This window comes from Penaeus monodon, chromosome 38 (assembly GCF_015228065.2).
Source record: "Penaeus monodon isolate SGIC_2016 chromosome 38, NSTDA_Pmon_1, whole genome shotgun sequence".
Classification (NCBI taxonomy): domain Eukaryota; kingdom Metazoa; phylum Arthropoda; class Malacostraca; order Decapoda; family Penaeidae; genus Penaeus; species Penaeus monodon.
Window position 1 is genome coordinate 26,279,838 of NC_051423.1, and position 15,000 is coordinate 26,294,837.

General features: G+C 39.3%; 1 protein-coding gene across 1 annotated transcript in view; it reads right to left on the minus strand.

Annotated features, from left to right (window-relative positions):
• LOC119597051 overlaps positions 1–15,000 on the minus strand; it is a gene marked incomplete at its 5' end in the record, with an annotated part of 29,813 nt that overhangs the window by 6,861 nt on the left and 7,952 nt on the right. Inside the window, 2 exon segments of the mRNA XM_037946494.1 lie at positions 191–377; positions 13,496–13,671. Of these exon segments, the coding sequence (XP_037802422.1) occupies positions 13,594–13,671 (78 nt within the window).

Here is a 15,000-nt window from a genome sequence, read left to right on the forward strand (position 1 = left end):
AGACCCTATTACCCCCCCCCCCCCGCCGGCAAAAACACAAGTCCCAATAACCCACCCGGACAGGGCATTCAGGCATACTCCCCAGATGGGGAATATGCCTGAATATACCATCCAGATGGGGCATGGGACCCGATAACCTACAGTGCATGGGACCCGATACCCACTGCCTACCGCAGCGGAGGACACTCACGTGGTGCTGGTTCCCCCGAAGGCCGCCTGGCTTCTGCGAACGACGGTGCCCTCAATCCTCGTGCCGTCGGAGCGCCAGGTGAGGTTGGCGGGGGGCACGCTGGACGACGACTCGCACGTCAGGTTCACCATCGTTCCTGCCTCCACCGTGTTGGGGAACGCCGACCCGGTCACCTCCCACGGGGGAACTGCGGGCGAGGAGGGGGCGTCAAGGGGGAAGAGCACGTGTTGACGTGGAGGTGGAGGGCGTGATCAAGGACAGAGGAGGGCTTGCAGAGTGGTCAAGGGTGTGGCTAAGAGCGCAGCTAAGGACCATAGGGCGGCTCAGGAGAAGAAATAATGATTCAGGAAAGCTAGAGGGTGAGGCTCCGGTCGGGAAGGCCCTCCAAGGGCCGAAGAGGAAGTGGCTCTACAACAAGCTAAACAGAATCGAAAAGGGTGTTACGGGTGCGGATATAATCCACTTTGAACAGAAATATACAGTCATGTGTGTCCGAAGATATAAGGAAACAAGCACTCAAGCAATAAATCGTGTCGTTTCCAAAAAGATTCTTTGTCAGTGCGACGGAGGGTTCGTTCTGCTTTCTGTTGACAGAGTCGCCTCTGAGATCTGTCCAGATTCTCTCGAGAGAGATATTCTGTGAAATCAGCTTCTTTACAAATACTCCAAAGTACCTGATAAAATTATATTAAAAAATCCCAAAGTAAAAAAAAATGAACGCAGAAGCAAACGACAAAATTCAATTCACAAACAAAAAAAAAAACGCAACAACAAACTAAGCAACAAGACCAACCAGGCAACCAATAAATTACTAAAAGCATAATACATGAAAGCTTGAGCGCCAGGGACAGCCCTCGCGACTGACCATGGAAGTCAAGTTCTTTTTACTTTGTTAATCTCAGGAACACGACACAAAAAGTTCGCTCGGGATCTTTGTGTAGCCTCCGGGCTAGTACATTGGTAACGTGTCGGCCTCTCATCCGAGGGGTCGGTGGTTCGCGCCCCGCCCAGGCGCGAGAAGTTGCAATTGTCGCCCGGAGGTTATGTCGTGGACAGATACGCTTATTCGTAAACAACGCGAGGCAGAGCGGACGCACCATCCGGTCGCAACATCAGAAAATAGAACAATACGGCGAAGATGAGGGCGAAATCCAGAAAAAATGGTCAGATGAAAAGATGGTAAACAGGAAGATGACCCATGACGTCAAACTGAGCGCGTGGTTCACGCCATGACTAACAGAAGCTTCTAGAAGCCACGAATACGAAAACAACTAGTTGGAGACGATCACTAGATATATCACAATATTCAAGTCGGGTATCAAGAAAATAACACGGAAGGCAGATAGACAAAAGTTAAAGTGATAAATACAGTGTTGAAAATTTGCTGGGACATAGGAAAGTCCTGACGCAGATAGTTTTCGAATAAGTGAAGAGAAATTATAATTATATTCATGATAACTGCTAAGGGCGTGACAGGAAGGGCCCCCATAGCGGGGATAAAAGACGGGTCGAGACAGACCAACGGAGGAGTAGGAGTTTAAAGTTGGTCTTGAAAGTCATCCCTGGTAGCACCTTGCAGCCATGTCACTTTGGTGGCATTTTGGGTAAGCCCTATTGAAGCAGTTAAGTGTTTCTTGTTTAAGGGGGAACATGGTGGACGGGAATGTGCTACGGAAAATGTGTATTAAGTAGTTTATAAGTATTTCTTGATTGATGTATGACTATATAAAGGACCAAGAATTGTATCTGACTAAGTTCAGTTTAGAAGTAATAATCATATAATGGAATGATTATAGATTTGATTGTCAAGTTTGAAGAATGATATAATTGAAGACATATAGATTTGAATTCTAAGTGTACTGATATATTGAGTTAGCATAGAGAGTAAGGAATTAATGATTTACTTTTACGAGATCTCAGCTCTACGGAAGTGTGACTTAACAGTGATGATGATTGTTAATTTCCGGTAGAGCGTAAGAATAAGTTTGTGTTTTGTATGTAATCATTAAGTATTTCCTAGAATAAGTTTGCTTGAGTTAATTGCGGCTTAGCAATATTAATTCAGTATTATGATTGCTTGATTAAGCACAAGACATTTTATGTCCATTTTCAGAATGTACTCATTTACTTTTTGATGGAGATAATCTTGAGTTTAAGTTAGTAATTGTGTAAAGACATTAACTTAGTATTTTAAATTGCTTGGTATAAGTAATTCATCTTGCCTAAATATAATTCTCACTAATTTCTGTATTTCAATTTGTTTATAAATATTTTTATGATTTCAATCATTGTATGTGAAGAAAGGAATTCTTTTATTAACTGCTTACATCTATTTAAGCATTGACATTGGTTAATTAATAACAGATTGCTTAAATTTATATTATGTAGTTGTATGTTAACAATTAGAGTAAAGTGGCAAGTTATTTGTTAAAGTTAAAAGATGAATATTTAATATGGTAACATTATTGTATTGAATTATAATGAACTCAGATGTTATATTATTGACATATAAATTTATGTGATTGACTTTACATGTTTACTATATATAATACTTTACAGTTAATAAATTAGTTGTAGATTCTCTAATAAGTTGTGAATTTCCCTAAACAAATTAATACAAGTTGAAAGAGTAAGATCTGTGAGAGAAATATGACTAGTATGAACTATTAAGATTATATCAGATATTGTGGAGATAATATATTATGTTGATGCAAAGAGGCAACAACATTTGGTGGCAGCGTAAGGGATCGAATAACTAATGCCAGTTGGGGAAATAATAGATAATATTCTTTCCTCGGCCTTGGCCGACCTTGAGAATTTGGCACTTACCCATTCTGTTTCGGCAGCCTCACGAACACACACACCTTCCCCTCTCCCCTTATCCCATTCTACTGGAGGCGCCATGGCCACACCGGAGGAAACAGCGGGGGTATCCTCAGCGGAAACGGAGTCCGTGAGTAGAGTGAATGATAACAACGGTGTGAGTGACATTAGTGGGGACGGAAATTCACTAGATAGTCTAATCAATTTGCTCACTCAACAGCTGTCCTCATCTGAGATTGATAACCACAACAAAGTCAGTATAAGTATAGGATTTGCGGGTGATGGAGTGTACAGTCATCCATCTACTACACTGGCCTTGTGCGGGGACATTGATGAGTTCTTTCATGCAATTGACAGGGCCACAAGCAATAAAAATTGGACTGATGGAGGCAGAATTGCACTATCAAGGAAATATTGTTTTGGGGAAGCAGCGAATGCTGGACGTTTAGCTCATAAACTTTCAGGAGATGACTATAATAAATTTAAGAGTAATATGAAGGGAATGTTTCCTAAGATTATTTCAGCCGATGATGTTGCAGATCAGATACAAAGTGCACGGCGTAAGCAAGGAGAAACCCTAGGGTCCTTTCTGATACGTCTCCTTACATTACGAGACCAACTTGATCAATTAGAACCAGAACGAGCAACTTATACTTTAGCTGATGTAGTGAAATCATTTTTGAAGGCAATGCCAAAGAGGTTTAGTAAGGAAGTTACTGTTCAGGATAAACAAGACCCACATAAACTACTAAAGAAGGCCTTAACATTTGCTGAGCATCACCCTGAATCTCACTTGACTGCTCAGGCGATACGTGAGCGGGAAAGATACCCTCCCGCGTCGCATTTGTTGCCGGAGAAGCTAAGGAGAAAGGGGAAGCTCCAGAAAAACACAACCCTTCACCACAGTCAAACGGGCCCATGTACAGAAATTAGGGACTGGGGGTGATGGGGACCGACGAGAAACAAGGAATAATGAAAAAAGGGAAAATAGTTCTCGTAATGGTCGTGAAGCAGGGAGTTGTTTTTTCTGTGGGATGCGAGTACCTAACCATGAGCCTAAAAATTGCTTTAGAAATCCCCGAAACACTAGACAGTTGCAAAAGGGGGTAAGAGGAAGAACTTTCCCGTCGGCTACTGGATCAAAATACTCTGCATTAAATCGTGTGAGGAGCAGTAATACTTATAGGCCTCAGGGGCATGAAGAGGTGACTTGTTTTAAGTGTGGAGGACTAGGTCATATTGCCCGTAAGTGTAGTTCCCAAGGTGATAACTACAAACCCAAGGGAAGAGAAGGTAAGTTACAGGAAAAGAGGGATTGACGTGTTGGAGGACTGTAAACCCTGTAGGGGTGATTCATCTTGTTTCAACTGTGAAACAAGGAAATAGTTCTTGGAGTATCCATGTAGGATTAGATACAGGAGCCAGAGTATCAGTCATGTCACGAGAAAAATTAATAAAAATGGGGCTAGCTTGGAAAATCAAACCTTCTGATGTTCAAATACAAGGAGTGGGGGGTAACCCTTTACCAGTATGGGGTGAGATTACTTTGACAATCACTTTTGGCAGTTTTACTAGTGATGTTACATTTATAGTTACAAATTTATTTGAGGGAATAGATGCATTACTGGGGTGTGATTTTGCTCAGGCTCACAAATTAACTATTACATCTAGCCCCTGGACAGTAACCATTGATGGTAAGGAAATCCCCATAGAAAATGAACCTCACCGAGAGTCCCCTGGCTCCAGGTCGGAAGAAAAAAGTAGAATAATTATATGTGGAATTAGATCTTCCATACCGGGGAAAGAGTCCTCCCAAGCATCAGACCCAAAATTAACAAAGACAGACTATTGTAGCTGTACGTCAACTAAGACAGGGAAAAAGAAGAATATAAATGCATATGAAGTGGTATTTTCAGAGACCTGTGATGTAGCTCCTAATTCTTATGGCACCAAGCAGGCAATAATTAGAGACAGGAAGTTTCAAGGTGGGGAATCGTATCTATTTGAGCCCTCTGAAGATAATGCAGATGCATCTATATTTTTCTCGGGAATTGTACATGTGCCAGCTGGACAAAAGGAGGTAAGTCTCCCATATGTGAATATCAGAAAGACCCCTGTAGGAGTTATCAGAAAGAGAAAGGTAGGTACCCTCAGACCTTGATGACCCAATCATTCACAGAAGATGATGGAAATACGATAGGTTCCGTTTTAAAAGAGGAAAGGTTGGATGACGGTACCACCAGAATTAATAAACTTTTAAAAGAAGTGGAAAAAACATTCCATATGGGTAGTAAGGAATATGAAGCTATAAGGGATTTAATATATAAATATCCAAATGTTTTCTCTTTAGAAGATGAACCACTTACTATTTCCAACACTTTCTTTCATGAAATTATTACAGAAGGTAAGCCGGTATACACCAGGCCCTACACCATACCCCTGAAATACCATGAACAGATCCGTGAGAAAATTGGAGATCTTGTAAAAAGAGGAGTCCTAAGACCCAGTAAGTCTCCCTATAACCATCCTTTAGTTCCTGTAGAAAAGAAAGATGGATCCATAAGACTTTGTCTTGATTTTAGGCGATTAAATGAACAAATACTAAATGATACATATCCCTTGCCAAATATTGACTTAGTTCTTGCGCAAATGGGAAAAAGTAAATTTTTTACATCTTTAGATCTCCGTGAAGGTTATCACCAGATTCCATTAACTGAAGCATCCTGTGAGAAAACTGCCTTCACTTCTCCTGAGGGTCGTTATGAGTATTTGACACTACCTTTTGGTTTAAAGGATGCTCCTGCTAGTTTCCAACGGATTATCAATCAGGTACTTGCTGGGGTTATAGGTCAAGTAGGATGGTGTTACCTTGATGATATCTTGGTTACAGGTCATGATTGGGATAGCCATCTAGCAAACTTAACAGAAGTAGTACGTCGCTTGAGTAAAGCTAAACTTTCTCTTAAACTAGAAAAGTGCCGTTTTTTCCAAAAGGAAGTGGATTTTCTGGGACATGTGGTCAGCCAGGAAGGAATTAAGGCACAGCCTCAAAAGATTAAGGCAATTAGGGATTTTCCTAGGCCGAAGACTTTGAGAGAACTACAGTCTTTCTTGGGACTTGCAAATTATTACCGTAAATTTTTGGAGAATTTCAGCAAGATGGCTCGCCCCTTGTATGAGCTAACCAAGATGGGGAAGAGAAAACCAAACCCTCTCAATTGATTGATTGGAATAATGAAGCCGAGATGAGCTTTGTGAAGATTAAGGATGTAATTTCTAGGGAAGTTGTGTTATCTCTTCCTGATTTTTCTCGACCCTTTTCCCTTACCACTGATGCTAGTGATTACGCTATTGGTGGAGTGTTGCAACAGGAGGATGACCAAGGTAGGTTGAGACCTTTGTCTTTCTTCTCAAGACTTTTAAATAAGGCAGAAAGAAATTATAGCACCCTTGAACGAGAAGCCCTTGCAATAGTGTATGGTCTTAAAGTAAACAGACCCCTGCTGTTGGGGCACAAAGTAAGGATTTTGACAGATCATAGACCCCTGAAGTATATCTTTAGTACTAACTCCAACAATACACGAGTAGCTCGATGGCGATTGCAGGTAGCTGAATATGATATTGAAGTTGACTACCTCACAGGCAAAGATAATGTTGTCGCAGATGCGCTCTCTCGTATTAGACTGGACGAAGAAGTTATTGGAGCTGTTACTTTAGATGATGGGACCAGAGCAGATGAAGTTCTAGAATGGAACTTACGTAGCTTGTCTGTAGCTCAGAACAAGGATGTAAAATGGGGAAAGTTAAAGGAATACTTGAGAGGTAATTCCGAGGTTATACCAAAACTCCCAGTTCCAGTTGGGCAGTTTAGATTAGGAGAAGATGGTCTTCTCTATAGGCTTTTTCAGGATAAATATGCGCATAAGATTAGACAAATAGTCATTCCTTCCGCATTTGTCCACAAGGTGATTAAGCTAAACCATGTCCTTCCGATTGCGGGACACGGTGGAAAGAATGCAACTTTAGCTCGCCTTCGGAGAATGGCATATTGGCCATCCATGGTGAGAGATGTTGAAAAGTTTCTGAAGTCATGTAAGGTTTGTTTGAAATTCAAACCGGCACGATGTGTCAAGGCACCAATTTTAAAGTATCCTGAGGTAACTCGTCCTTTCCAGAGAGTTCACCTTGATCTAATTGGTCCTTTACCTGTTAGTGATCACGGGCATAGATACATTCTTACCGTAATCGATAGTTTTACAAGGTACGGCATTGCAGCTCCATTGAAGACTAAAAGTGCTAAGGAAGTTGCTGAAGCATATGTTAGACAAGTTATATCTATATTTGGGACCCCTGAATCTGTTGTGAGTGATAATGGAGGTGAATTCTTAGCTGAAGTTTTTCAGGGAGTTCAAACCATATTAGGAATAAAGCATAGTACAGTAACCCCATATCACCCTGCTGCAAATGGTATGGCAGAGAGATTTAATGGATCATTGATAAGAATTTTACGTACCATGGTAGATGATGTTGCATCATGTTGGGATGAGATGTTACCCCTAGCCTTATTGGCCTATAACACGGCCTACCATCGCATTATTGGCGATACCCCATTTTTCCTTACATTCCTGAGAGACCCATATCTGCCTTTTATTAAGTTTTGTAGACCAGGAAGGTGCTACTATAATATTGATGACTATAGACAGAAGTTGTTAGCAACTGCAGGCATGGTATTTGAGTTGGTTCAACGGGAGGTTGCAATGTCCCTCCCCAATGCACCAGGACCAAGGAAGTTGAACAGACCCTTTACTGTGGGTGACAGGGTGTACATAAAGAATGTAAAAAAGTCGGGAGAATCACGTAAGTTTGCTCCTTTGTATGTAGGTCCCTACCGAGTGCTAAAGATTATTAATCCTGTTATTTTGAAGATAAGGAATTTGGGTACTGGTAAGGTTTTAAATGTGCACATTGACCGAGTTAAAGTTGTTGCAGAGAGTGAAATTTCTATTGATGAAAACTCATATGTGGGACGCCCATACCCACTGCCAGATGAATCGTTACATTCTCATATGCAACAAGATAATGTTCCATGGGAAGAATGGCTTCTTAGAGACTTAGAAGGCATTGACATTGATGAGGAAGCTGACGCTTTAGCTTTAGAGAATGTAGATGAAGAGAAAGATAGTATGGGTATGGAGAGTGACAGAGATTGCGTGAATGAAAGAACTAACCAAGTTTCTGCAGGTGAAAACTCCGGTGAGGCACTTCCTGGTGCTTCCGCTCCTAATCCTATCACCAATCCTGCACCACCTATTCCATCCCATCCTTACTCCTTAAGATCCTCATCCCGAGTTCCTGAGTTCCCAAGGGTAATGGACAAACCCCTTGAGTATATAAATTCCCATTCCAGACATGGCTCTTAATACAGAATCGTATTGGTCGTATTCACTCACAGATTGAGAAACTCCGCCATGGTTATATAGAACAGGCGAAGTTAGTGAATGTCCATAATCAGATATTAGATTCCCACTCACAAGATATCTCCATTATAAATGAGAGTATAAGTAATCTGGAAGCTGCATTAAATCATACAAAGATTCTTTTGAAAGATATTCAGATAGATAATTTTAGTCTCAGACAGTCAGTTGCAACAGTGCATTTTACGTCCTTGGTCCACACAGCATTTGTGTCTATGTCCACTCATGTTTCCAACTTGAAGAGAGCACTTCTTGCTTCATTAAAGGGCTCTCTTGACCCATATTTACTCCCACGTGATAAATTGCTTGCATTAGAATATTTATCACCGTGGCAAGGAACTCCTTTTTCCAGTCACCACCGACTACCTGTCCTTGTGGTACGATGTGATAAAGGTGATTCCTAGATCAGTTGAGGATGGTGTTATCCTCTATATTCAGATTCCACTTGCAGGTGACCCAGAGATGATATTTGACTTGTTTCCCATTCCCACTGGAGAGGGATTTTTCTCTCTCCTTTCTAATGTTAAGCCTTTATTTGCCATTAGCCACACTAGAGATTATTACAAAGAATTAGAGATCTCTGACCTTGATATGTTTAACTGTGTAAAACACAACCACTTATATGTATGTACAGACATTGGTCCTATTTTTCCTCATCCACAGCTCGTTCCTGTCTATCTTCCCGATTTCTTGGACAAGACCCCGTGTCTAATTGTGACTCTGTATTGATTCGCACTTTTTGCCCGCAGTTAATTCCTGTTGAAGGTTCATTTTTATACATAACTCCCGAGCCTTTCCAATTGTCTGTCGCTTGCCCTGGTCAACATGGAACCCGAACCCGACTCCAACTGACTGGTTCTGGTTTCCTTGTACTACCGGAGTCCTGCTCCGCCAGGAGTGATACCTTTGTTGTTCCTGCCCAGAGTACGACCCAGGGGGCTGCTGTTACCTACAATACAGCCGTCCTCAACTCTACTCTTCCCGATGCACTCCGCAGTTTTCTGGCATCCGCCCCGCCCACACCTAAACTGGAGATCCTTCGTGTGCAAGCCCGGAGTGAAGGTGAAGCCACAGACCTTCTGCGGGAATATGAACTTCGCCACCGCATCCAGCCCCTAGAGGACGACCTATCCACTACGCACCTACTGGCCATTGCAGTTATGGGAGGACTAGTCTCTTTCGTCCTCTCTCATCTGAGCTGTGTGCTGGGAGTGGTTTGCCGTTACTGGCGACGTCGCGACGATGCTTCCGCAACTGCCCAGACGCCTGCTCCAGGGGACGACGCCATGGATCTCCTCCCTTCTCCTGGGCCCTCCCTCTCCACCCCTCAGGCTGCAGGGACGCAGCCTCATCAAAGGGGAGGGTAATGTCGTGGACAGATACGCTTATTCGTAAACAACGCGAGGCAGAGCGGACGCACCATCCGGTCGCAACATCAGAAAATAGAACAATACGGCGAAGATGAGGGCGAAATCCAGAAAAAATGGTCAGATGAAAAGATGGTAAACAGGAAGATGACCCATGACGTCAAACTGAGCGCGTGGTTCACGCCATGACTAACAGAAGCTTCTAGAAGCCACGAATACGAAAACAACTAGTTGGAGACGATCACTAGATATATCACAATATTCAAGTCGGGTATCAAGAAAATAACACGGAAGGCAGATAGACAAAAGTTAAAGTGATAAATACAGTGTTGAAAATTTGCTGGGACATAGGAAAGTCCTGACGCAGATAGTTTTCGAATAAGTGAAGAGAAATTATAATTATATTCATGATAACTGCTAAGGGCGTGACAGGAAGGGCCCCCATAGCGGGGATAAAAGACGGGTCGAGACAGACCAACGGAGGAGTAGGAGTTTGGAGTTGGTCTTGAAAATCATCCCTGGTAGCACCTTGCAGCCATGTCACTTTGGTGGCATTTTTGGGTAAGCCCTATTGAAGCAGTTTAAGTGTTTCTTGTTTAAGGGGGAACATGGTGGACGGGAATGTGCTATGGAAAATGTGTATTAAGTAGTTTATAAGTATTTCTTGATTGATGTATGACTATATAAAGGACCAAGAATTGTATCTGACTAAGTTCAGTTTAGAAGTAATAATCATATAATGGAATGATTATAGATTTGATTGTCAAGTTTGAAGAATGATATAATTGAAGACATATAGATTTGAATTCTAAGTGTACTGATATATTGAGTTAGCATAGAGAGTAAGGAATTAATGATTTACTTTTACGAGATCTCAGCTCTACGGAAGTGTGACTTAACAGTGATGATGATTGTTAATTTCCGGTAGAGCGTAAGAATAAGTTTGTGTTTTGTATGTAATCATTAAGTATTTCCTAGAATAAGTTTGCTTGAGTTAATTGCGGCTTAGCAATATTAATTCAGTATTATGATTGCTTGATTAAGCACAAGACATTTTATGTCCATTTTCAGAATGTACTCATTTACTTTATGATGGAGATAATCTTGAGTTTAAGTTAGTAATTGTGTAAAGACATTAACTTAGTATTTTAAATTGCTTGGTATAAGTAATTCATCTTGCCTAAATATAATTCTCACTAATTTCTGTATTTCAATTTGCTTATAAATATTTTTATGATTTCAATCATTGTATGTGAAGAAAGGAATTCTTTTATTAACTGCTTACATCTATTTAAGCATTGACATTGGTTAATTAATAACAGATTGCTTAAATTTATATTATGTAGTTGTATGTTAACAATTAGAGTAAAGTGGCAAGTTATTTGTTAAAGTTAAAAGATGAATATTTAATATGGTAACATTATTGTATTGAATTATAATGAACTCAGATGTTATATTATTGACATATAAATTTATGTGATTGACTTTACATGTTTACTATATATAATACTTTACAGTTAATAAATTAGTTGTAGATTCTCTAATAAGTTGTGAATTTCCCTAAACAAATTAATACAAGTTGAAAGAGTAAGATCTGTGAGAGAAATATGACTAGTATGAACTATTAAGATTATATCAGATATTGTGGAGATAATATATTATGTTGATGCAAAGAGGCAACAACAGTTACTGCTGTGGCTGGGCACCACGGCGGGTAAGGACTAGGTTCAGCCGAGTCAGCACCAGCTGACACACGTGAGCGAGTCGGCATTAGTCGACACAGGCCGGGCCCCCCTCATGGCATAGCCCGGGCGAGGCTAAGCTTCGCATATCGGACTTATCCCTTATGGGATCTTTGTCGAGATCAAATCCCGGCGTCAGAGGCTGGCAGCCACTGGTGTTGATACTCTCATAATCTGTGTAGATGGGTGATGAGACAATTTGTAAGCAAATATAGGTAGGTAGGTAAGTAGATATATAGATAGATAGATAGATAGATAGATAGATAGATAGATAGATGCAGAAGAATAAGAAAAATATAGATAGATAGAGATAGAGAGAGAGAGAAAAGCAGAGATAGATGGAGTCTGAGAGAGAGAGAGAGAGAGAGAGAGAGAGAGAGAGAGAGAGAGAGAGAGAGAGAGAGAGAGAGAAAGGGGGGGGGGGATGGGACAGTTTAACTGAAACTAACAAAACAAGATAACAAACAAATAAAAAAAGTCCCGAAGAACAAGTAAACATCTGTTTGCGAACACACCGTAAGTTAAAAAGGCCATTTTCCCCAAAAGGCCGACAAGCCTCTTAATCAAATACAACAAAGACACCACATTCATACAGCCAATAGTATTATAGTGTAAGTTTGTTTACGCTGCATAATTCGTCCATAAGTCAAGTTTCTCCAATGTAAGAGGTCCGTATTTGCGAATCTTTAGACGACTTTCCAAATAAAGTCTGCATTTTTTCATCCCCAAGAGCACAGGAGGGACTCCCTTTAGCTTACGAATACCTCATGAATTGCATATTTGTACTTGTGCTTTCTGAGAATTTCCTGGCGGCTGGAAAAAATGTAGGAAGTATTTCTTTTTTAGTCTAACTGAGGTTATGAAGTCAAGAATCATATAGCAGTGAGAATGATAATGCAAATAATGATGATAATGATAATAATGATGATAATAAAAGTTATAATAATGATGATGATGATGATGATGATGATGATGACGATGATGATGATGATGATGATGATGATGATGATGATGATGATGATGATGATGATGATGATGATGATGATGATGATGATGATGATGATAATAATAATGATAATAATAATGATAATAATAATAATGATAATGATAATAATAATAATAATAATAATAATAATAATAATAATAATAATAATAATAATAATAATAATAATAATAATAATAATAATAATAATAATAATAATAATAATAATAATAATAATAATAATAATAATAATAATAATAATAATAATAATAATAATAATAATAATAATAATAATAATAATAATAATAATAGGTACAAAAACAGCAGGAACTACAACGATAATAATAGTAATAATGATAATGATGATGATACTTATACCAGAAATGATAATAGTAAAGTTCATAATAATGATAAGAATAATGATATGAATAACAATAATAATAATAATAATAATAATAATAATAATAATAATAATAATAATAATAATAATAATAATAATAATAATAATAATAATAATAATAATAATAAAAAAAAAATAATAATAAATAATAATAATAATAATAATAATAATATAATAATAATAATAATAATAATAATAATAATAATAATAATAATAATAATAATAATAATAATAATAATGATAATAATAATAATAATAATAATAATAATAATAATAATAATAATAATAATAATAATAATAATAATAATGATAATAATAATAATAATAATAATAATAATAATAATGACAACAACAGCAGGAACTATAACGATAATAATAATAATAATGACAATGATGATGATACTTATACCAATACTTATAATATCACAAATGCTAGTTATATCAAGAACAGCAACAACAAAACAGAAATAAATATAACAACAAGACAAACAGAAGAACAAGAAAGAAAAAAACTCACACAGTACAATGATGATCTTCGAGATACTAAGAGGGTGTGGCGTGGCGGGGTTGGACACCTCGCACGTGACCTTGACCCCGTTATCGACTGGCGTGACCTCAATTTCCGCCGTCGCCCTTGAGATGTTGGCCTCCAGCAGGAGACTCGTTGGAATCTCCTCTTCGCCTTTGTAGATCCTGGAAAGGCATGAGGGGAGGAGGAGGAGAGGAGAGATAGAAAGCCGAAAAGAAGAGAGGGGGGGGGATATGAAATAGTTAGATGGATAGATCGCAGGAGAGAGAGAGAAAGAGAGAGAGGGGGGGGGGGTAAATAGACAAATAGAGAAATAATTAGATAAATAGTTAGATACTTAGATAGCAAGAGAGAGAAAGAGAGAGAGGAGTAGATAGAGATAGAAGAGAGAAATGAAGAGAGAGAAGAGAGAGCGAGAGAGAGAAGAGAGAGAGAGGAGAGAAGAGAAAGAGAGAGAGAGAGAGAGAGAGAGGCAGAGAGAGAGAGAGAGAGAGAGAGAGAGAGAAGAGAGAGAGAGAGAGAGAGAGAGAGAGAGAGAGAGAGAGAGAGAGAGAGAGAGAGAGAGAGAGAGAGAGAGGGAGGGAGGGAGAGAGAGGGAGAGAGAAAGAAAGAGCGAAGCGTAGAAATAGATAACTAGAAAATGAAGATTTCAATACGTACAGGTGCAATGACGATACTAAGATGTCAGAAGAGAAATCAGTGTGAAATATGCCAAGGAAAAAGAACTAAATATACAAAGTAAGGAAATTAAGAAAAACTTGAGCATAAACACAACAAAACAAACAAATCATAGAGTTATGAAACAAATAAACAAACACCACGAACCGCCCCTCTCTCTCAGGAGAGAAAAGAAAAAGTCCCATTAAGAGAGAAGACAAAAATTAAGGTCGGCGGTAACTGATTTCTCGTTGGAGCAATAATGATGTTTTGGGACAATTTGCACAAGAAATTAAGAATAGCGTTATATTGACAATGAAGTTTTAGTAATTAGTAACAATAATGAAATTCTGTTTCAAGAATAAGAATAATGAAGCCCTGCCAAGAGGAAAGAAATTTGAAATTAAGGACTAATGTTTTTAATTAGGTTCGTAGCACGAGAATGTAAAAAACGCAGAGGTTCCACTTCTCCTGTCCACCGAAAACGGGATTATCTATCCGTTGTGCACACACACACAAACACACACACACACACACACACATACACACACACACACACACACACACACACACACACACACACACACACACACACACACACACACACACACACACACACACACACACACACACACACATTTGTCTCGGGCAGGATGTTAAACTGTCACCCTGAGGTTCAAGGGTTACGGTGAAGCTGCTGGCAACGGGGCAATGGTTTCTGCAGAAGGCGTTTGTCAGTACAACTGGTAGTTCACAGTAGATGCAGAATATGTCTGGCGGGAGTTTAGTTCTGATTAGGTGGAGCTGCGAGCAAAGAAAAGACTTGAGGGCCTTTA